General features: G+C 38.0%; 1 protein-coding gene across 1 annotated transcript in view; it reads right to left on the reverse strand.

Moving 5' to 3' along the window:
- Window positions 1-7,307: 7,307 nt before the first annotated feature.
- GPCPD1 (glycerophosphocholine phosphodiesterase 1) overlaps window positions 7,308-23,491 on the reverse strand; it is a 102,615-nt gene continuing 86,431 nt past the window's right edge. The window contains exons 21-22 of the mRNA XM_072634407.1: window positions 10,464-10,546; window positions 7,308-9,816 (exon numbers count right to left, since the gene is read on the reverse strand). Coding sequence (XP_072490508.1) covers window positions 9,810-9,816; window positions 10,464-10,546 — 90 coding nt within the window. The 3' untranslated portion in view covers window positions 7,308-9,809. The remainder of the gene's footprint in view (window positions 9,817-10,463; window positions 10,547-23,491) is intronic.

The raw sequence follows: 23,491 nt of genomic DNA on the forward strand, positions 1-23,491 counted from the left end.
AACTTGCATGAAAGAAATGGCATAACAGGAAGTGGTCAAGTTATCATCAATAGACTTCATTAATTAATTCACTATGAAACAGAAATAAAGGTTCAGAAATGAGACAGAACAGTGTAGGCTATCAAATTTAAAGATTATTTAATGCAGCAGAAGAAATTAAAGTATATCTTTAAAGAATTTAGAGGTGATGAGAAGGGAAAACATTTTGGCGAGGGAAAACATCATCAAAATCTATTGATAATGGGCATGGAATGTGAGTTAAACCTAACCAGGAAAAAAGAGAAGTAGAAGGAAATATGGTAGGATAGGCAAGGTGAGAGGGAAATTATAAAAGACTTTGGAAGCCAGATAGAGGAATGTAGGTTTTCTGGTAGAGATTATAATTCTTAAATAGAGAGAAAAATGAAATGGCTACAATGGAGGCAACTATAATGGGCTCAGTCTCTTCACAGAGTAGGCCAGCATGTTTGGTCTATGCAATTCCCAATCTGAAAGAGGCTAGGGTGCTTACTTCTGGAGAACTGTGATAATGTGTAATGGAAGTGCCTTGGAGTGATTTTGGTGACAAATTTGTTGTTGTTGTTGTTCAGTTATGTCTGTCATACCCAAGTCTTCATGACCCCATTTAGTGTTGCTTGGCAAAAATACTGGAGTGGTTTACCATTCCCTTATCCAGCTCATTTTATAGATGACGAAACTAAGGCAAAGAAGGTTAAGCGACTTGCCCAAGGTCACATACCTGGTAAGTGTCTGAGGCCAGATTTCAACTAGGAGCATGAGTCTTCCTGACTCCAGGCCTGGCACTGTATCCACTTGTGCCACCTAGAGTACAAACAGACTTTCATTAACAGCTTCTGGCCTGCCAACCACAGCAACCTCTATGACTGACTACAGTTACAGAAACACAACTGGGGGTGCCATCAAAAAGTATTTAGTTGGTTCAAGTCTTTTCATCTTCTTTCTATTGGGTAGACATCTGCTTTTAGCTTGACTCCTTTGCTGACAGTCTCTAGAGAGAAACAATGTTGTAAAGGGAAAGAACTTGAATCCTTCCTCTCTGAGGCCAACATATGGACCCAGGAAAACCAGTGCCTTTTGTCTTGGCCTTGAAAAAGGAAGCTGTCCAAGAGCTGAGGCATCTAAGTATCCAAGAATCAAATCCATGCTCAGTCAGGACCCAGTCAGCAGTCACTGAAACCAGAACTCATATGAGAGTCATACCTCATTTGAAAATGAACTTGGTGGAACCCTGTAGATACTGTTAAGAATGAGATTATTCTTCCCAGAGTGATGCAGGAAAAAGTGTACATCTGAGGTACTGGGAGGAAATGTTTGTGCTTCTGTTCTTGCTCTGTCTTTGAAATAAATAAAACTTTATAAAAGTTCATTGATGCTAACTAGTTAAGTGACCTGGAGTGGCCATCTCTGGTGGCTAATTGTGGGGAGTACCACTTCCAGTGCGGGTGTGAGCTGATGGCAACAAAGAAGAGACACCTCAACCCATTAGAGGTATGCCTAGAATGCTAATGGGGAGATAAAATAGCCTGACTCTGGAATAGTGAGTCACAGAACATATTTAATACATTATGTTTTTAAAAATTATATAAATGTCATAAATGGTCAGTTTCTGCAGCACAGACTTCTCACTCTGACCAGCTAAAAACTTGTCTTAAAACCATATACCTACAGTAACACTGATAGTTATATAGTTGGTGTCCTCCAATGGTGGTGGGTGTACTCAGTGGTGGAATGGATACCTACAACAAACAACATCCTAACTTTTGAAGATTATGCCCTAAAAGAAGACAGGAACAAATGCAGAAGCCCTATCCCTCATCAGAAGGAGAATTTTTGACACGTAACTTTTAGATTGAAATGAGATTTCTCTGCAGTATGTAGAATCAAGAGCGATTCTAGTATATATAAAAACGGAGATTTCTGATTCCTTGGTTTCGTCTTCCATTAAAGCACAGCCACTGCTAGCAGCAGGGTAAAGGACAAACACGAAGTCCTTTTTAGCTCAGGCTCAAACACTTTTTCTTCTTTTTAAAAAGAGATTTTTATGCATATCTTTTGGTTTGAAACATTTACATTTTCCAGTGTATTTTCTCCCGCCCCCTTATAAAAGCCATATCCTATAACAAAGAATAAAAGGGGTAACAAGCCCAGAAAAGCCAACAAAAACATAAAGCATCTTATTATATGCACTGTTTTACATGTATAGAGCCCCACGAATGGAAAGGAGTGGGGGAGGAGTCTTCTCACAGCTCTTCTTTGGGGTCATGCTTGGTTGTTATAATTTGATAGATTCAGTTTCAGTTTTGTTGTTGTTTTCTCCACTTATATTGTGGAATTTATTACCTATATTATTTCCCTGTTTTTCTTCACTTTATATATTCATTGTAAATCTTCCCAGTCTTGAAATTTTTATGGTTTCTTACACTGAAGTAATTCATGTACAAAAATGTGTTTAGTCATTTCCCGATTTATGACCGTCTACTTTGTTTCCACTTCTTTGCTACTAACAAGAAAGGTTCTCATATATCTTATGTAAATGGGATCTTTCTTTTCATTTTTTAGTACCCTGGAACATACATAGGAGTGAGGACCTCTGGGTCAAAGAGTAAAGACATATTTAATCACTTACTTAGCATATTTCAAGATTGCTTTTCAGAATGTTTGGACCAATTCAGTTTCACCAACTATGCATCTGTGTCCTATCTTTATACAACCACTCCAACACTGACTATTCCCATATTTTGTCAATTTAACCTCATAATTTTTTTTGGTCTTTGTTTTTCATATAATTTGTGATCTGTAGCATTCTTTCATTTTAATAGTTTATAATTTTTAAAGAGCTGTTTGCTCATATTCTTTGACCATTTATCTACTGAGGAATAGTTTTTGATAATAAATGTTTCTATTATTTGCTTATAAATCTTAGATATCAGACATCATAAATACATGCAAATATATGAGATAAAGCTTTTTTTCTAATTTAATTTTTTCTTCTAATCCTAATTGCATTTCATAAAAAAACTTCAATTTAACATAACTGAAATTATCTACTTTATGTTTCTTTCCTGTGTTTAAGAAGACTTCATTCTCTACCTGTAAAAGATACCTGATCTTGTTCTTATCTAATTTTAATATTTTTTATAGGTGGAATACCTGCAAGTGCAAATATTGCTACAGAATGTAAAGTTGTAGGACTTGGGCTTGATCTTTTCTGCTCCCTCCTTACTGATGGATGGGGCTGAGCTGAATCCTTCCCAGGCTTTTCCTTTCTCCAACCAGGCTGGTTGGTTTACAGCAGAGGTATCAATCATGCTGCTTTTGTGTAGCATGCACCAGTAGTACTCCCACCCTAACTCAGACTAAAACAATTGGAAATTATTTTGAAAAATAAGTAAAAATACAATAATATACAAATAACGTTAAGTTTTAAAATTAGGTCAATATGCACTACAGGGATTCACATTTGATACCACTGGTTTAGAATGTCTTGTCACCTTCCTCTTCTTCCTAATACTTTCACGCTGGAGATTTAGTCAGCTGCACAGTTACAATAATTAGCATTTTTTTAGTGTAAGGGAAATATAATGGTCCCTCATGTCCATGTGCTTCCCTCATCTGCTATTTTATGGAGTTTATAATAGATGAAAAATTTGTAGTATAATCACTATAGCTCACAGCCCCCACTTTGATTAATTTATAACAGTCAAACAGAGGTTTGACTCTCTGCCAGGATTTAAAGTTATGTTTACCTCTAACTAATTCATGGACTCTTCATGTTTGAGACAAAAATGAGGAAGGAAACAGGCATGTATTAAGTGTTTACTATGGGCCAGACACTTTACCAAATTCTTTGACATAAAATGAGAATATCTTATGTTATCTTCACAACAAGCCTTAGGAGGTAGGTGATATTATTATCACCCCCATTTTATAGTTGAGAAAACTAAAGCAGATGACTTCCTTGATCATATAACTAGTAAGTATCTGCAGTTGGATTTAAACTCAGGTCTTCCTGACTCCAAGTCTCGGACTCTATCCACTGCACCATCTAGCTGCCTCCTTCCATAGGAGAGTAAGAATTTTTGTTAGTAGATAGACATGGGAAAGGAGGCTGAGGAAAGAGTAGGTCTTTATAGAACTTCCCTCTGTCCTTAGAGAGGTGAATACAACAGTAGTTTCAGACTGAGTCTTCTAATCTGAGATCATTCTAGGGGGCTGGTAGAACTTCCTGACCTCTCTTTTCTTGCTGTAATTCAGTCCTTCTTTCATGTCCTCCTTTCAATTTTTCCTTTTAGCTTTTTTTCACCTGACGTTATATCACAAATTCTTTCTGGTTCTGCTCTCTAAGTCATGGGGAGGACTGAAGACACTGCCTTCCCATGGATGCTGCTGCTCAGTTCTTCTAAGTCCCTATTATTTGTATAACCCTTTAGGAACTTCTGGGTGTGACTTAATTCCACTTTCAACCTCCAAGTCCCAAATCACTTTCAAGGTTAAGAAGGAATACTTATCTCCTATGAACTACAAATTCTAGGATTCTAGTAAATTTTAAAACCTATATTAAAATGTTATGACCAATCAACTTAATTTAACATTTAATATTCAATTCATATCCATTTCATATTTATTTAGTATATGATCTATGATATTGTTCTAAATCTAATTTCTATCAGACTGTTTTCCAATTTTCCCATCATTTTTTATCAAAGAGTTCTTTCTTAGGTAATTTCTTTTGGAATTTATCATAAAATGGATTGCTGAATTCAATTATTTCTTATTCTTCCTTGAAATCTCCTTTTTTAATGCCACTACTGCTAGATTCAGCATGTTCTATTTACTTCACAATCTGGGCTCCAGAGCCTGTGGAGACAGGTTCTTAAGTCTTTAGGGTGAGGAAAAAATGTCTGTGATCTCAGGTTTTCCTCAGCCTGCTTACTCATCTTTAGAATTAACAAGTGACTGACTCAGCAACTCATGAAAGCTGAAAATTCCTACTTGTACAAATGTAAAGTCTCAGTAAAGCCTGGCCTTTAGAAAGAAATATAGTCTCTCAACTTAGGAAAGAACATTTACAAATTGCTATGATTGTCAACTGTTTGCTCTCTTGTTTTTCATGAATTTTAGCAGACATATTTCTGCTGTAATGTGAAGGGAAGAGTCAGTGGGCTGTTTCAGTCAGTGCTCAGGCAGTTTCAGGCAGAACCACAAGGGTATGGGGATTCTGCAACTTGTTGGGAAGATTCTAAGTCTAGTTTTGCTGGATTCAAAACTAAATGTTGTTAGGTTAGCCAGAGGTAACCAAGCTTTGGTCAACTGATTCACACTAGAGAAACTCACAAGAGACGGATGCCACTTTATTAATTATACTGAGGAATCTGTCAAACAGATGGGGTTATTTATGCTGGTTAATCTGCATACCCTCTTTCTAACAGGAATCAGGGGGATCCAAAGGTAGCTTGGTGAACATAAAATTCTTAATAAAGGGCCTGAATGATCTTAAGGCCAGAGTGACCAGGGGCAGAGTGATTCCAAGGGTACTGTATTTAAGGTAATAACAATTAATGATCACATAACACGGACATTCTGAGGGCTTAGCACCAGATAAAATCAGGGGGGCAGATTTTAGCTAGCAGATCCCTAGTTAAGCAGTTCCTTCCCCTGTCCCCCATTGAAGCACCTTAGGTGTCACTCTTAGTAAGACTGTCTTAGAAAAGTTGCCCATCCTCTCTTATTTCTCTCCTTTCTCTTCTTGCAAAAAATCTGCTTAGATACTTAGAGCTTGGAGGCATTTGTAGATGATGAATCAGTGACAAAGATTGGGGAAATCTCTAAACATGGGATTAATATAATGAAATAATCTCCTTAAAAATTCTAACTGTGAAATTCTAACAATGAAAAATTATGGGAAGTAGATGATTAATACCTCTTTGTGGATCCCTCGAAACAGCTGATCTCACTGAAACAAACAATAAATGGCATAGTTCTTCCAGAGGAAATTTATAATCCTCTCCTTAATTATCATCAGCTAAAAGCATTGATTAAGACCAACCTTTTAATAGTGATACTTTCACTCATAGCTGGTGAGAATACAAGGGTGGGCTGTATTCCCATTTGGAGCGAGGTGAAGTTTTTACCATGCACTAGAAGAAATGAAGGTACAAAAGGAAATTTTTTTTCCCTGAATTACTTAGATTCCTAAGAAATACAGTCAAGTAGTAGAGAGAGTATTACTTGGAATCAGGAAGACCTGGTTTTTAGTTCTGCCTCTGACACATACTGGCTGTGTGACTGTGCAAGTCACTTTATCTTTTCAATGCTCGAGACAACTCTCTAAGACTGTAAGTGACAGACAGGTCCCCAGCAGCTGCCTACAGAGTGAGTTTACACTATGGAAATTCTCCACACCAATGAAATCACAGGCCTGTATTTTTTTTTACTGACTATATAACTAGCGCATTACACAAGGCTCCTCATTAATGGAAAGAATGATTACTAGAAGTTGTATGTCTACATGAGGGACAGATGGTAAGGGCTTGTATGTCCTCTTTCCAAGCTGGAAGCAAGAAACTCTCTCAAGCTCTTGCCACCTCTGTTCCTCAAGCAAACACCTATGAAGCTTTGAGTAATCATTTTTTTTCCCATCAGTGAAGAGAGCATTATGTAAATGCATCAGACTTAAACCCCAGGTTACATTAGGATTATCAGTAGAAAAGAAGCCTGAAGATCAGCTAGTTCAATCACTCATTTTACAGATGTGGAGACCCACAGTGATTCAGTTATTGACTCAGGACCATACAACCACTGAGGAACAAAGTCCACAAGTGAATCCAGACCTCAACTCCAGATCTATTAGCCTTTTCACTATGCAGACTGAGAGCAGTAAGCTGAGTCATGCCGCTCTCACTGCCCTTGCTGGCAGCTTGAACTGGATGATCCTAAAGAGAGAGAGAGAGAGAGAGAGAGAGAGAGAGAGAGAGAGAGAGAGAGAGAGAGAGTTTGTGTGTGTGTGTGTGTGTGTGTATGTGAACTTAAGTAATGTGTATATTATCCCCATTTTACAGATGAGGAAACTTAGGAATATTTTGAACTAATGATGACTAAAACTCCTAAAATATAGTAAAAATAACTGCTCAATACATAGTGACCTGAATCAAGTAAAGTATAAAATACATACATAATACGCTTGAAGACTGGGCTCTCTCTTCTCTCTCCAACAGCCTACTCATTTCTCCTTCCCTAGTTCTTCAAGCTGATTGTACAGGGGCCATTGCAATCAATCAACCAATCAATTTCAATCAATAAGCATTTATTAGGCACCTATTATTGTGCCAGGCACTGTGCTAAGTGCTTGGGAATACAAAAAGAGACAAAAGACAGCCCCTGCCTCAAGGAGTTCACAATCTAACGGGGACAACATGCAAACAAATAGTTACAAACTACATACAGGATAACAGGAAATGATTAAGAAGAGAAGACCCTAGAATGAAAAAGGGTGGGAAAGAGCTTCCTGTAAAAGGTAAAATTTAAGTTGGAACTTAATGGAAACCATGGAAGTTGGTAGGCAGAATTAAGGAGGGAGAATATTCTAGACATGGGAGTCAGCCAAAAAAATGCTGGGAGCAGAGAGATGGATTATCTTGTTCATGGAACAAGCCAGTGTCACCAAATTAAAGAGTACATGAAAGGGGATTATGTAAAGAGACTGGAAAGGTAGGAAGGGGTTACGCTGTGAAGAGTTTTGAATGCCAAACATAGCACTCTGTATTTGATCCTAGAGGTGATAGAGAGCCACTGGAGTTTATTTTGGAGGGGGGGTAACTTTAACAAAATCTCTTTGGAGGCTGAATGGAGGATAGATAGGAGTGGGGACAGTCTTGGAGGCAAGCAGAACTGTCAGCAAGCTATTGCATTAGTCCAGCAATGAAATGATGAGGGCCTGTACTAGAGGGGTGGCACTATCAGAGGAGAGAAGGGGATGTATTTCAGAGATGTTGTAATGGTGAAATTGATAGGCTTTGGCAACAGCTTAGACAGGAGGAGTGAGAGACAGTGATGAGTTGAGGATGACTCCTAGGTTGTATATCTGAGGAAATGGGAAAATGGTGTTGCCCTCTACTGTCATAGGGGAGGGAGGAAAGATGTAGAGGGAAAGAATGAATTCTGTTTTGGACATGTTAAGATGTCTACTGGACATCCAGATGTTGGAAAGGCAAGATGAGGTCAGTACAGAGTTTGGAGTAGGATTGGTAGATTTGAGAATCACCAGCATAGAGGCGGTAATTAAATCCAAGGGAGCTGATAAGATCAACAGGTGAAAAGCATATCAAGGAGAGATGAGTGATCATCATTGTTAAAGGCTGCAGAGAGGTCCAGGAGAGTAGAGGTCATTCATCTAGCAACCTAGAGATCATTGGTATCTTTGGAGAAAGCAGTTTCAGTGGAATGATAGGGCCAGAAGCCAAATTGTAAGGGGTTTAAAAGAGTGAGAAGAGAGTATGTAGAGGTATCTACTGCAGATGGCCTTTCCAAGGACTACAAAGGGCAGAAGAGATGTAGGATGACAGTTGGCTGGGAGGGAAAGAGCAAGTGAGGTTTCCGGGTTTTGTTTTTTTTCCTCAGAACAGGGGAGACATGAACATGTTTACAGTCAGCTGAGAATAAATCAAGAGAAAGGGAAAGACTGAAAATAAGTGAAAGAGTGGAGATAACAGAGGAGTAAATCTGTTGGAGGAGAGGACAAAATGGGATTACTTGAATAAGCAGAGGGGTTAGTCTTGGTTAGGAGTAAAGGTAAGGCCACTACATCATGTGAGACAGGGATAAAAGAGGATAGTGGTAGATTTCATCTGGGTGATAGAAGAAAATTACAGAGAATGTTCTCAATTTTTTTTCTTCTGTAAATCAGGAGGGAAGGATCTCAGATGAGAAATAGTGAAGGAATCATGGAAGCTTTGAGGAAAGACAAAGAGCTATTATGGAGAGTGGGATGGTGAGTTGATAAGGGAGGTATGGTAGACTGCCCAGCAGCAATGAGGGTCCAGTTTCGAAGCAGGAAGAAATCCTTTGGGGCAGATGAAAGATGCCTGCTTTGGCCCCTTGCCACCTTCCCTCAGAGGACACACTGTTCCCAGCAGGAGATGGAAGACACAAGATAGATGTACCATGACCATCATAGATTTCCTTAAAGATAGAATTTAGTAACTTCTCTCTAAATTCTCTTTATACAATTGTAATGCTACCTGTGGTATAGATCCCCTCTCAAATGGTGAGTCCCTATAATACGTACCCCCAATTCAATATACTCTTTATCTCTACATCCACTCACAAGATGATAGCTCACAAGTTCCAGTCATTGTGTTTACTTTTTCCCTGATCAATCAGATAATTCAATCAGTTCAAAGAAAAGAAACAACAAAATATCATAATAAAAAGATTTTCAATAGAATATTGCCACACACCTCATAGCCACAAGATACGCATATGACCAGGGTGAGAACGATTGTGTATAGAAATTTTTCTTGATGGGCAAATTACACTTCTGATGTTTCAAAGCCTGTGTGTGAGATCTTCTGGTAAACTCTGATTCTTTTCTGGCAATGTCATTGAGCTGTTCTCACCCAGGATATCTTCTGGTAATATCACTTCACTGCTTTCACCAAGAGTGTTCCTTCTGTCAAGGGTCTCTGTGGGGCATGTTGCTCCATTGGGCTTATGGGTGCTCTACCTGTTCTTCATTTGACAAGCTGCTCCGATGGGCTTGTTTTTACTGGCATGTTCAACTCTTCAGGGTCTTACAATCTAAAAGAAACAAATAAAGAATAAACAAGCTAACTAGAAAACAGACCAGTGCAGGGGATTGATGTTTTAGTCCTGACTCTGGAAAGATCTCACTGCACTGGGGCTATGGATTCCTGGTGCTTCCACTCCCACTGGGGCCACTGCTTCACAGGATCGTTCCAAAGCCTCCAGCAAGCTTTCGTGACTTATCTCTCAGCACTGGCTCCTAATTTCTACATGTTGTCTCTTTACCTCCAATAGCTTTTTCTGACATTCTACTGGTTTTTCTTTTGCTTTCTTTCTGCTAGCTTCCGTGTTCTCCAAAGCCAAGCTACTAAAGAACAATTGAATCCCATGGAATGTTGGGTAAGCTGCTGGCCTGAAGGCAGCTTCGCAGTTCACATTCCATGGCCAAACCAAGGTCAATTATATAATGGTCATCTGATAAGATTTCACAAATCATCTGGCAATTTTTCTGATTTTACTGTTTGTCTTTCCTAGGTAATAAAATTAACCTCTATTTACCCATCACTACTGAAATATCCTAGCACTCAAAGCACATACACACACACACACACACACACACACACAAATGTTAATAACTAAGGTAAGCAATTTGGGAAATCTCATTCCAACTAAAGTATTATAATATGGTTTAATAGTCATACTTAAAAGTTCCACCATCTTCTAAATTGGCCGTTTTTGGAGATGAGGCATCTGAAGAAAGTTGCTTGTCTATGTTCTCCAGCCCCTACACATAAACAAAAAAATCATCAAAGTATTTTGTTATTGTTGTTGGCATTTTTATCTTTTAAATACAGAAAAATTCAATTTATAGTATGACTACCTAATCTTTTTTCTTCCCTAGCTAGTCAATATAAACTGAAGGCATTGCCTGCCCTGTGATCTCATCGTATCTTTCATTGTGATTATTTTCATGGCTTCTACTTGTTTGGCCATGGCTCCCTTGACTTCAGGGATAAACTGCAAGCTTAGTGCAGGTTTCATTTTTGTTTGCTTTTGTTTTTTACTTCAAATCCCAGTCTGGCATTTCCCTTGATAACAGTGTAAGGAACATTTGTTTTGGGGGCACAAAGCAAGCAGGAAGACTACTAACTCCGTGGGGTCCACAGAATGTATGATTACCACCCAAAAAGCTTTGCTTCCCCTAGGGCTGAAATAGGCTTTATGCCTTTTTGAGGACACCCAGTATTTCATAGATATATCCCTTTTGTGTTTCTTGGTAGCTTTTCCATCACCATCTTCAGAAGAAATAATCATTCCCATTTGAATAAGATATCCCTCAAATGGATGACAAAGGCATACTCTCACTTCTTTCAAGTCTCTTCCCTTAAAAACAAAGCCAGTGAATACCACTTCAAGGAAATAAAACTAATCGTATACATCTGATTAGTTTTTTTTAATCAGTTACCAACTTCCAGGTCAGATGACTAATGGAGAACCAGTCATTTTTCTCTCATCCTCATGACCTCTCAAACCTCTAAAAATTGAAATTATGCATAAGAGATAAAACAATTTTAGCAGTATTCAAGATTAGAACACCAAGAATCCAAATGAGGTAACAATTCAATAAACTGATAGCTTAGAAGACTAACTAGCCCCTAATATTTTAACTCAGCACCCTTTCCTCCACTACCATGCTCCTGTAGCAAGGGTACACAAACTAATCTACAGTCTTGTACAGAATTCAACTCTACACATCTTCCTCCTCCTAATACCACAGAAATCCAAAAGACAGAAGTTTGCTCAAGCTGTGGCAGTATCTTGTGCTACAACAGAGCTTAGCAAGTGAACTCAGATGAAGGAATGGAAGAGGACACAAGTGTGCCTGTCTGGTACCACTAAGCCTAAGGGAGAGTCTAGCATCCATTTGGGGCCAAATCTTTCCCCCTAGAAGTCCTTGGGGACAGAACCTGAGACTGGTGAACTATGAATTGCCCAGCACGGAAATAGGCTGAGATGGCTTTGAGGTCCAGCCCCCAGAGAAATCATATTCAAAGAGCAAGGAGTCATAAAGTAAGTGACAGAATATAAGAAGGAAAAAAAAAGACAGAAATTGCCAAAGATCTTAGGGGGAAGAAAACTCAATTAGAGACCTTGAGCTTAAGCAGATAAACCAGCAGTGAAGATATTAATATGATAGAAGTAAATACGACTTGTAGATCAAGTAAAAGAGTCTAGACATTAAAAAAGAGAATGATTGATCGAGAATGCAAATACACAGAAATTAAAGAAAACCACAGAGAAACAAAAAAGCAATAATGTTAATTTTTGTGATATTAAATTACAGAATGGGAGATACATAAACAGATGGAGGGGAAGAAGAAGATAGAGCAAAATATATGTTGTACTCCAATCTAGTTAAAGGATTACAGGATGGAAAATAACTTCTATAGTCTCTCAAGAAGAGAGTTCTCAGGAAAATGAGTGAGAGAAACTGAAAAATGGAGAAATAAAGGGAAAAATGTCTCAGTGGTGGGAGGAAGTGCCATTGAGGTGCAATTCCATGACAGAAAAGGGATATTCTATAATGTGTACTATTCAGGAATTTGGTGTTTAAGAGACACCATTAATCCTGTCCCAAGAGAAGGAAAATCAGAGCTCTGTAGGTGACTGAAAAATGGGAAGAAATAGATCAAGGAAGGAGATTTCAAAAAAATGGGAAAAAGTAACCATGGGAAGACAACCATCAATACTGAATTGTACAATCTGAAACATAGGAAAACTCCCACTATGTGACAATATCCTCTCTATCACCTAAAGAAAAAGTTATTTCTAAGAATAAGGCACAAAAAATAAGAAAAAATTAAGTCTAGGGCACAAGTTCTATAGGACAATAATAGAGAAATTATTTAGAAAAAGGAACTAAGAATAGATACCTTAGATACTTTAATTCCATGAAGAATGCAGAGACTAAGCAAGGACTAAATAAATGAGTAGAAAAAGTCTAGAATAGACAGAAAAGGAATATAAATAGTAAAGAGAATAAGAGAGTTAAATCCTTTTTTTTTTTTAAAGGTACAGAAAATGAAGTTTAAAAAAACTAACAAGCAAAACAAGTTGAAGGAGAGGAAATGAATGGGGATTTTTACTTGAGTATTAAACTGAGAAGAGGGGAAAGAGGGGAAGAATGAAATAATTAAATAATTAAATAAAAACAAGAAACATGAACTAATACTAATTAAGTAAACCTCCAATATTAGAGAAAGGTCTAATAAATAGGAGAGGTTTGGCTTGAGAGTGAAGAGAAGATGGGTGGTAAGAATAAGGTTGCCCTATATTAAAGCTAAGATGACTGAAAAGACATAGTACCATATTATCTTCTTTGTTTTATGGATGGTTCACTGAGAAGCCTAGAAAGAAGGAAACTGGGGGAAACTATGGTGATGTACAAAAAAACCCAGCATACATCAATTTGAAAGCTGATTGAAATTAGCTAAATTAGCTAATTAGAAATTAGCTAAAAAGCTAATTGAAATTAGCTAGTATTTGTTCATTTTAAAATAAACACGTGTCTTCTCAGTTCTCCCACTCCCCACCCCCACCCCGCAAATCCAATAAAACTGTTTCCTTTTGCCTTCCGGGTTCTTTGGGCGTTCTTTCTAATCACTCTGTCTGGTGTGATCTTTATAAGGAGCACTGAATGTGGGGAAAGATGTGGGAGGCTAAGGAGGCAGGGATGGGGGGGGGAGTCTAAATATAATGCTAAATCTCTTAAGTTCCTTTCTGAAATTTTACTAACAGAAACTTTTTGGAAATTTTTAAATCATTCACTTACTTTGAGGAATTTATTGTATCTCCACATCAATAAACCTTCAACACATCTACTTTGATCTTTGGAGCTAGATTACCGTCCTGTCTCTTTCACTAACTAGTCATGTGATCAGTCAGTCATTTAGCCTTTCTGATTATTAGTTTCCTCCTCTGTCACATATGAATCATATATTCTCTGTTAGGTTTATGTATGAGAAAATGAATGGGAAAATGCTTTGCAAAGTATGAAATGCTATGGAAATGGCTTTTATTAGTATTAATCAAAGTTATTATTATGAACCACAGCATTAAATCAAAAGAACTAAAGACTTGCAATTAGAGGAGATCTGTTACTTTCAAAGGGAAGACAAAGGCAAATTATTAGGGTTTTGCCAACACAAATGGTCTAATTTTGAAAAACATTAGTTGAGTATTAGGCAAGATGTCACAGGATCATGAATGAAACTTGAAAAGGATTTCACTCCTACCTCTCTCTAAAGTTCAGGAAATTGAGAGATAAGTGATTTTTCCAAAATCCCATGTGGAATATAGCATCAGAGGCAGGTTCTGATCTAGATGCAGTGCACTTTCTAATCCATAAAGACCTCTTTCTTTTGAAATGAATTAAAACACAATCTATAACCATTCCAAAAGATAAATGGTTAAAGGATGTGAACAAAGAATTCTAAAAACTGCAAAGTGTTCACGAACACATGAAAATGGGCTTCCAATCACTAATAAAAAAGAAAAGTGCAAATGAAAACAACTGTGAGGTTTCTTGTCACATCCTGCAAATTGGCAAAAGTGAACGCTCCCCCAAAAATGGCAACACTCAGGATTGAAGGGTTTGAGGAAAGAGAGGCACATTAATAAATTGCTGGTGGAGGTATGAAATGGTACAACCATTTTCAAAATCAATTTGATATTATGCAAATAAAGTGACTAAAATGTCCAGAACCTCTGAACTGAAGACTCTGTTACTGGGCTTATATGCTAAGGAAGGAACTGATGAGAAAGAAGTCTCCATATATTCTAGAATATTATAGTGCCACTTTTTGTGATAGCTAAAAATTGGAAATAAGGTGGAAGCCTACTGATTGAAGAATGGCTAAACGAGTTGTAGTATATTAATGTAATGGAATATTACTGCACTGTAAGAAATAATGTGTATGATGAATATAGAGAAGCATGAGAAGATCTATACGTACTGATGCAGAAGTAAGCAGGGCCAATAAGACAATATACACGGTAAATAAAATAATGTAAATGGAATGAACAATGACACAGCAAAAAATTAAAATGAACAAAATTATAAAGATCAAGCAGTACTCAAGTGAGAGATATGAGTCAATATCCCCAACCTACCCCATGGTGGAGGTAGAAGGGCCATAGGTGCTACACATTACACATTCTCAAAGCATCAATTGATTATGCTGATTTTTTTCCTCTCTAAAAAACAAAACAAAGCAAAAACATTCTTTGTCATAGTGAATAGCTCTCATGTGAGGTAAGGGGGAGATATGTGGGATGCTGTGGTGATGGAAGAAACAGAAAAAAATCAACAAAAATCTTTTTAAAAATAAGCTATGCTTTCATGAAATGGAGGGGTTTCTTTGGTTTGTTTTCCTTGGTTAGACCAAGGAAACTTTCAGACTTATTTTTGCTAACTCCCCTTTACTCATTATAAAGCCCTACTCTTATCTTTTGTCTTACAGACAAAGATACTGAACTAGCTATCCTCAACGTGAGATTACACTTCTATGCCTTCATATAGGCTTATACCCAAGCCTTGAACTTACTCTAACTTCTATTTCTACCTCTTAGAATTCTTAGTTTATTTTAATGATCAGTTTGGGTACAACTCTTACATGAAACATTTCTTTATCCTTCCCTCTAGTAATTAATACTTTCATTCTCTTTAAATTATCTTGTTTTATCTCCACAACAGAATGCAAGCTCCTTAAGGGCAGGAGCTGCTTCCTTTTTTGTCTTTGTATCCCCAGTACGTACTCCAGTGCCTACATATAATAAGGTCTTAGGAAATGTTTCTTGAATTAACAATAAAAGGTTCCACGAGATGGTGAGTAAGAAGCATATCCCAGACATGGGGATTAGCCTATGCAAAGGCAAGATGATAGATGGAATGCCACATATGGGGAACAGCAAGTAGGCTAGTTTGACTGTAATGTAGAGTACATGAAGGAGATGAATGTATAAGAAAACTGGAAAGGAAGGACGGTGTCAGATTCTAGAAGGCTTTCAATGCCAAATAGAGGAGTTTTTATTTTAATCTACACACCTTGGGCTCCTTAGCCTGGGGAGTAACATAGTCTGACTTGTGCTTTAAGAGTCTCACTTTAGCAGCTGTGCAGAGGGTGGTTTGAAGGAAAGAGAGATTTGATGCAAGGAAACTAATTAGAAAGTCATTGAAATAGTACAGGCAAATATTGATGAGGGCCTGAATTAGTGTACCAGCTATGTGAATGTAGAGAAGTGAACAGATGTATTAACAAGATTTGATAACTGTCAACTAGGGGTTAAGGAAGAGGGAAAAGCTAAGGGTTGTTTCCTAGGAGCATACCTGTGTGACTAGAAGGATGATGGAGTCAGTAATAGAAACAGAAAAGAGAATAGAAAGCTGGGATAGTTATAGCAGAGGAAAGATAATGAGTTCACTTTTTTTTAAAATTTGAGTTTACGATGCCTATCTTAGTCATGCAGTTTGAATGTCATGTAAGTTAGTCATAAGAGACTGGACCTTGAGTGAAAGACTAGCATCTCTATAATTTTGGTTCCTCATATCATTAATATAGAATTTAGGAGGAACTTTAGGAATCATCTCGTACAATTGCTTCATTTTGCAGATGAGGCAACTGAAGCTGAAAGAAGTGAGGTGACTTGCTCAAGGTCACACAGTTATTTAATCAAATCAATTATTTTAGTACGTAGCAGAGTTGGGTTTTGAGCTCCAGTCCTCTGACTCTAAAGCTAGTACTCTTTCAACAATTCCATGCAACAATGGGACAGAATTTTAAAGGAGAGCAAAATACAAAATTAGCCAAAATAAAAGATGAGTGAGCATACTGGGGACTAGAGTAGGTTGAGTTCCAAGTATAACAAAAATATGTGTAATTTTAGAGAAGATGACATTGACCCCAGGAGCCAAAATGGTGGAGCACAGACAGAACTCTCCCAACATTCCCCTCCAAACAACTTTAAAATAATGTTATCAATCAAATTGTGGAGAGGCAGAGCCAACAAAAGGTCAGAGTGAAACATTTTTCCAACCTAAGACAACTTCAAAGGTCAATAAAAAAGGTCTGTAACACCAGGAGTGGGGTTCAGTCCAGAGCACTCTGCAGTGGACGTTGGGGGCAGCAACAATGGCAGCAGAAGCAGCAGCAGCTTCAGGAGCTTTCAGCCCAGAGACAGTATGGGGGTTGGACAAATAGTCAGAGATTACAGGAAACCCTTTGCTAGCACTGGGTGCAGCTGATGCTGATTGGTAATTCTATTGCCCATATGCAGATCTGGGTCACAGTTCCAGGATGGATCATAGCATTTGTGGTCAATCACAAAAGAGCAGAAGCCCTGGTTGCAGTTCCAAGGTAGAGAGGGGCACTAGCACTTGTGGTTGCAAGAAAACAGGGGCCATGGGTTCAGATCCTGGGTCAAGAGGAATTAGTGCTGTGGCTGCAGGAGACTAGGGGCCCTTTTTGGGTAAAGAACAGAGTCTAGAAAAGGAGAACAGTAACCACACCTCTCCCCATATCATACCACTTTGGAATCACCAAGAACTTGCAGACCCACAAAATTAGCTCTCAAAACAGAAGCACAAAAAAAGTCTGAAGCTCAGAATTCCAAGGCGAACTGGGTTTAACTTTAAATATAAAGTTCCAAGTCAAAAAACAGGCTAGAAAAGTGAGCAAACAACACAACTTGAACATAAAAAGCCACTATGATGGCAAGGAAGACTAAGACCAAGCTCAGAAGACAATAGAGTGAAAAGAGCTACAAGTCAAGCCTCAAAGAAAAAATATTAGAATCAAGTCCAACAAAAAAAGCATTAAAGAAAGAGATATTAAAGAATGATAGAGGAAAATGAGGATGATGCAAGAAAATTAAGAAAAGAGATGAAAGAAAAAGGATTTATATGCACAAAAATATTTACAGCAGCTCTTTCTGTGGTAGCAAAGAATTGGAAATTGAAGGAAATCAATTGTGGAATGGTTAAAGAAGTTGTGGTGTATGATTGTGATGAATACTATTATGCTATAAGAAATGATGAAAGGAGTGGTTTCAGAAAAACGTAGATCTGTATGAACTGATGTGAAGTGAAGCAAGCAGAACCAGAAGAATATCATATATAATAATAGCAAGACTTATAACACTGATCAGCTGTGAGAGACTTAGGTACTCTGATCAATGTAATGATTCAACATAATTCCAAATGACTCACAATGAAAAATGCTATCCCCAAGTGAGAGGATGTGAATGAACTGATATACTACGAAGTGAGCAGAACCAGAACATTGTCCACAGTAAAAGAAACATTGTGTGATTATCCGCATTGATAGACTTAGTTCTTTTTGGCAATACAACAATCTAAGACAGTTCCAAAAGATGCATGATAGAAAATGCTATTGACATCCAGAGAAAGAACTATGGAGTCTGAAAGCAGATCAAAGTATACTATTTCCTCTCTTTTTTTTTCTTTCTTGTGGTTTTTCCCTTTTGTTCTGATTCTTCTTTCATAAGATGACTATTGTGGAAATATGTTTAATATGATTGTACATGCATAGACTATACAAGATTGCATGCCATCGGGGGGGGGGGAGAAAAATTTGGAACTCAAAATCTTATAAAAGTGAATGCTGAAAACTAAAAAGAAAAAGTGAAAAATGCTATCCACCTCTAGAGAGAGAATGCAAACTGAAGAATACTTTTTTCACTTTATTATTCCTGCTTTTTTGTTGCTGTTATAGCATGGCTGATATGAAATATGTTTTGTATGATTTCACACGTGTAATTGATATAGTTTGTTTACTCAAAGGGGGAATCTGGAACTCAAAAATAATTTAAATGAAATGTTAAAAAATAAGTATTTTTTAAAAAGAAGGCTATTACAATAGTCTGACGAGAAGTAATGAAGACCATACCAAGGGTGGTTGTGGTAGGAGTAGAAAGAAGGCAGCAGATGCGAAAGATGTTATAGAGATCCAATAAAAAAAAGCCTTGGTGATTGGTTAGATTTGTGGTATGAATGAGAGGGCAGAGATAAAAAGTGATCCCAAAGATGGTGATGATTGCAACCAAAATAGAAACATTAGGAAAAAGGGTGGATTTTGGTGGGGGGAAGATAGTTCAGTTAGTGAGGTATAAAACTAGACATCTCAAGCTCAATACTTCAAAAAGAGCACCCACTCACAACTAGGACTAAGTTTTTACAACAGGTTGGAAGCATTGACAGTGGTACTCACTGAACTGGTCAGGTAGACCAATCCTAACTATTTCCCTTGCATTTTTCTTGGTTAGTCTCTGATTATTCTCCATCCCAACTCTTTTCAACAGTTTTCATGATTGGAGAGAAGCACTGTGATCTTCATTGCTGAATATGCAACAGACAGACAGGAGGCATCAGCAGCTTTTTGGTGGACAAGCCAGAAACCAGATAGACACAGTGCTCAGCGTATAATGAACACTCCCTAATAGCAGAAGCAGTAAAGCCAACATCAAATCAGCTGTTTGAGCATCTGCCTCACCTCCCTCCAAGAGATTTTGTGTTTTGCTTATTAAATGTTGGCTACTCACCATGGAATTCCATAAAAACAATTCAAAAAACAAAATATACATTGTATTTAAAGAAGGGCAGAAGCAACACTATCATTCATTTCCCTAGGAGGACATTTCCAACTTATCTCTTGCATGTTAAGTAAGTAAACAAACTGTAGAGGTCTTTGTCATCATTAAAGAATTCCTTTACAGATATCAGCAACCCAACAATTCAACATTTCTCTTGATTTCAGAAACCAAGGAATAAATATGTAAAGTCCCACACACCTGATGCTAGGCAGTGATTCGGGGAGAAAGGAGAAATAAGTGACTCTGGTGTTTAAAAAAAAAAAAAAGCTCTGAACGCAAATAGCTACAGAACACATGGCAGAGACAAAAGACTACTCTTCCCAGGATGCCTGGATCCAGAATGTTATTGCTTATTAGGGGGGAACGACTTCATTTCCCATGAGACTGCATTCACAGAAGAGCGGCTGATTAGTAGAGAGAATTCTTGGAAGATGGATGAGAAATTGAGGTCATTGCTGGTTTTATGAACATATGGAAGCGAAGATGAACCAGGAAAACAGTGGGCAGGTGATTGATAAATACTCCTGAAGAAAACAAATCAGATGTTGCTTGGAAATAGTAGTGATGCAGTGATGAAGAGAGATTTGCTAGATACTGGCTGGAACAGTTTCTAGGGATACCAAAGCTATATGAGCTAAATACTAACCTCAGCTCGCTCCTACTGCCAAGAGAACCATGATCTCATGTCTTCATTTTCAGAGTTTGGGCGAGCTCTCAACCCAAAGGGAGGGGAAGGGGCAGACGCAGAAAAGTAATAAGACTCCTCATCACTGCAGACGCAGGCTAAAATCATGTTATTATTGTTGCTTCATTAATCATTTTTTCTGCAAATAAATGTTGTAGTATCTCAGTGCACTTTCTTGACAGGATTTGTTAGCATATTAAATGGCTTAATACATGAATTAACTTTAGAAATCCCCAGTATTCTATAAACATGCCAGAGATGTAAATTACTATTGAACCCAAGTATGTGAGGATCCAGATTCATTTAGACCATGGGCTGAATAATCCATATAAATTGCCACTAATAGAAAAGTAAAGATCATTCTTTTCTCTTCACTTCCACAAACCATTTCCTCCTACCTACTTCAATGTCACTGTCATTTTTGTTGCTGATCAGTAATTTCAGTCATATCCAAATCTTTGTGTCCCCATTTGGAATTTTCTTCTCAAAGATACTGGAGTGGTTTGCCATTTCCTTCTCCGGTTCATTTCACAGATGAAGAAACTGAGACAAACAGGGTTAAGTGACTTGCCTAGGGTCACAAAGCTAGAAAGTGTCTGAGACCAGATTTGAACTCAGGAAGATGAATCTTCCTGACTTCTGGCCAAGCACTCTATCCACTATGCCACTTAGCTACCCATTCACTTCAATACATGCCCATCAAATAACCCTGATTTGGAAAGAACAACGATAAAGAACACTGAATTCAAGAGACTAGCTCAACAAATCCTCATAGCTAAAGCCATAAAATATCTCAATACCCAACGGCTATTTTGAAATAACTCCATATTAGAGATGTGTATAGCAAGCATCCCTTTGGTCAAGGAATTGGAGCAGACACTAGAGATGAATGCCTTTGCATCAGCACAGAAATGCCCAGTGTACTCTGATTCAAGGACTAAAGGGGTTGTGACTCCACAGCCTCCCTGCCCATATGGCACCAGGCATTGTGCTATGAAGATCAAGAAGATGTTGACACAGATATTAGGACTATGCGTTCAGAGATGAGTTCAAACCAGACAGAGCAATACAGAGTTCTATACTCAAAGTGCTACAGAGATAGAACCCAATTCTCTCTCTCCATCCTTTGCCCCTTCCTCTCATATGCTTGTTCTCTTCTAGCACAAGATGACACATTACCAGTCCTTGTTTATTAAGACTCTGTTTGCTTTCTGCCTTTCCACTTGCTTTAAAAGAAACTCATTTTCTAAGACTTTATATTCATTGGTAATGTACTGATTTGTGCCCACCACGGCACGCCTGCATCAAAGAAGGTGCTATACTCTAGGAGCAAAGCAGAATCACAGTAGGACAAAGGAAATAGGAATTGTGCATATCTAAAGCTATCTCCATCCCAGATGTTCAAATGGACTATTTGTGCCTGATCTGTGGTAGCATCTTCCAAGTTCATACAGGACTGATCTGCCAATGTCAAACACAACAAACTTTGACCCCAATATCATGAAGTTGTCAGACCTCTTTAAGCGCCAAAGATGAACTGTGTATACACCGCGGGGGAACGACGCACATGCACACCTGTGCTTGGGGAAAGGAGTGGATAGGGTGGCTATGTATACGGAAGAGGAAGAGGATGATATGATTCAAATATGGCCTCAAACACTAGCTGTGTGATCCTGGAGAATTTACTTAACCTCTGTCTGCTTCTTACCTGTACAATGGAGGTAATATTAGCACCTACCTCCAACAGATGCTGTGGTGATAAAATATTTGTCAAGTGTTTTGCAAACCTTAATGTGCCATATTACAAAAAAAAAAAATTAGCTATGAGAAAAGAGAAAGGAGATAGAGAAAGTCATAACTTCTAAAAACAGCATAGGGGTTTGTAGCTAAAAATAATATTTTATTGATTCATATCTTTATAACTGCCAAAAGCAGAAATAGGCCCAGTTAATCAGACTAAAACTAGCCAAGATGCAACTGTACTTGTCTAGTGGTTTGTGGGGTGGAAGATGAAGGGCTGTAAGTAGTACAAATGATTACTACCTCTTGGCTGCCCCCCACCTTCATGTGACCAGAAGCTCATTTTCCCAACTCTTCCCTTCAGGAATGACTTTCTCTCTGACCACCACCCTGATCTTTGCCTTTGTAGGGTGATGGGTTTCCTAAAACATGTTCCTTAAACATTTCACAAAGAACAATGATTAAAAATGAAGCAACTGGCCTCAGAAGAGCTAACTCCAGTCTTTCTTCCACAGAGACAACTAGCTATAGGCTCAGTTATGCCTAGTTTTCTAGCACTCTTTCATTTTGATTTTTGTGCATTCACTATCCTGGTACTTCAAAGGGTATCCATGATAGTCTCCCCAGTCTCTGACCTCAAGAAAATAATATCCTATGCTTTTTCTGACAGGAGAGAAGATTAATTAATGCTTTTCTCAAAGTCTAAATGGCTCACCTTGTTTACCATGCATGAAGAGGAACTTGAATGAGTGTTTCTTTCTATGGATTGTGATAGAATCCCTTTTCCTAATGTAAATTTTGCAAATGTTTCTAAGATTTGGTTCATTAATCATTACTTTAGCTCTAAAGCCATTCATTTAATGACTACAGATCAACTTTCTTATGAGATATTTGGCTTACATTCTCATATTGTTTTCCTGCACAATTGTGATTGATTTTTACAGGTGAAACTATAAAGGGCAAAACAGTGATTTTTAATGTAACAGGGAAATAACTACTAGTCTCTAAGGTCGCTTTGAGCTCTTGAATTCTTCCTTTCTAGTTTTATTTCCAATATCTGGCATGTGCTGGGTCAGCTCTGTGGCACAGTGGATAAAGTGCTGGACCTTAAGTCAGGAAGACTCATCTTCATGGGTTCAAATCTGGTCTTGGATACTTACTAGCCATGTGACTCTAGGCAAGTCACTTAACCCTGTTTGTCCCAGTTTCTCATTTGTAAAAATGAGCTGGAGAAGGAAATGGCAAACCACTCCAGCATCTTTGCCAAGAAAACCCCAAAATGGAGTTAGGAAAAGACAGACATGACCAAAACAATTGAAGAACAATAAAGGGTACTCAGTGAGGGCAGCTAGGTGGCACAGCAGGTAGAGTGCTGTGAGGGCTTGGAGCTAGGAAGACGAGTTCATCTCTAGCCTCAGACACTTACTTGCTGTGTGACTCTGGGCAAGACACGTAACACTGTTCGCCTCAGTTTCCTCATCCACAAAAATGAGCTGGAGTAGGAAACCATGCCAGTATCTTTGCCATGAAAACCCCAAAAGGGGTTATAAAGAGTTGGAAATTACTGAAACAACTAAACAAAGAGTACTCAGTATTTTCAAAGCAATCATTTCATCAGTCCACCTAAAGAGGTAG

The sequence above is a fragment of the Notamacropus eugenii genome, chromosome 1 (assembly GCF_028372415.1).
Source record: "Notamacropus eugenii isolate mMacEug1 chromosome 1, mMacEug1.pri_v2, whole genome shotgun sequence".
NCBI lineage: Eukaryota > Metazoa > Chordata > Mammalia > Diprotodontia > Macropodidae > Notamacropus > Notamacropus eugenii.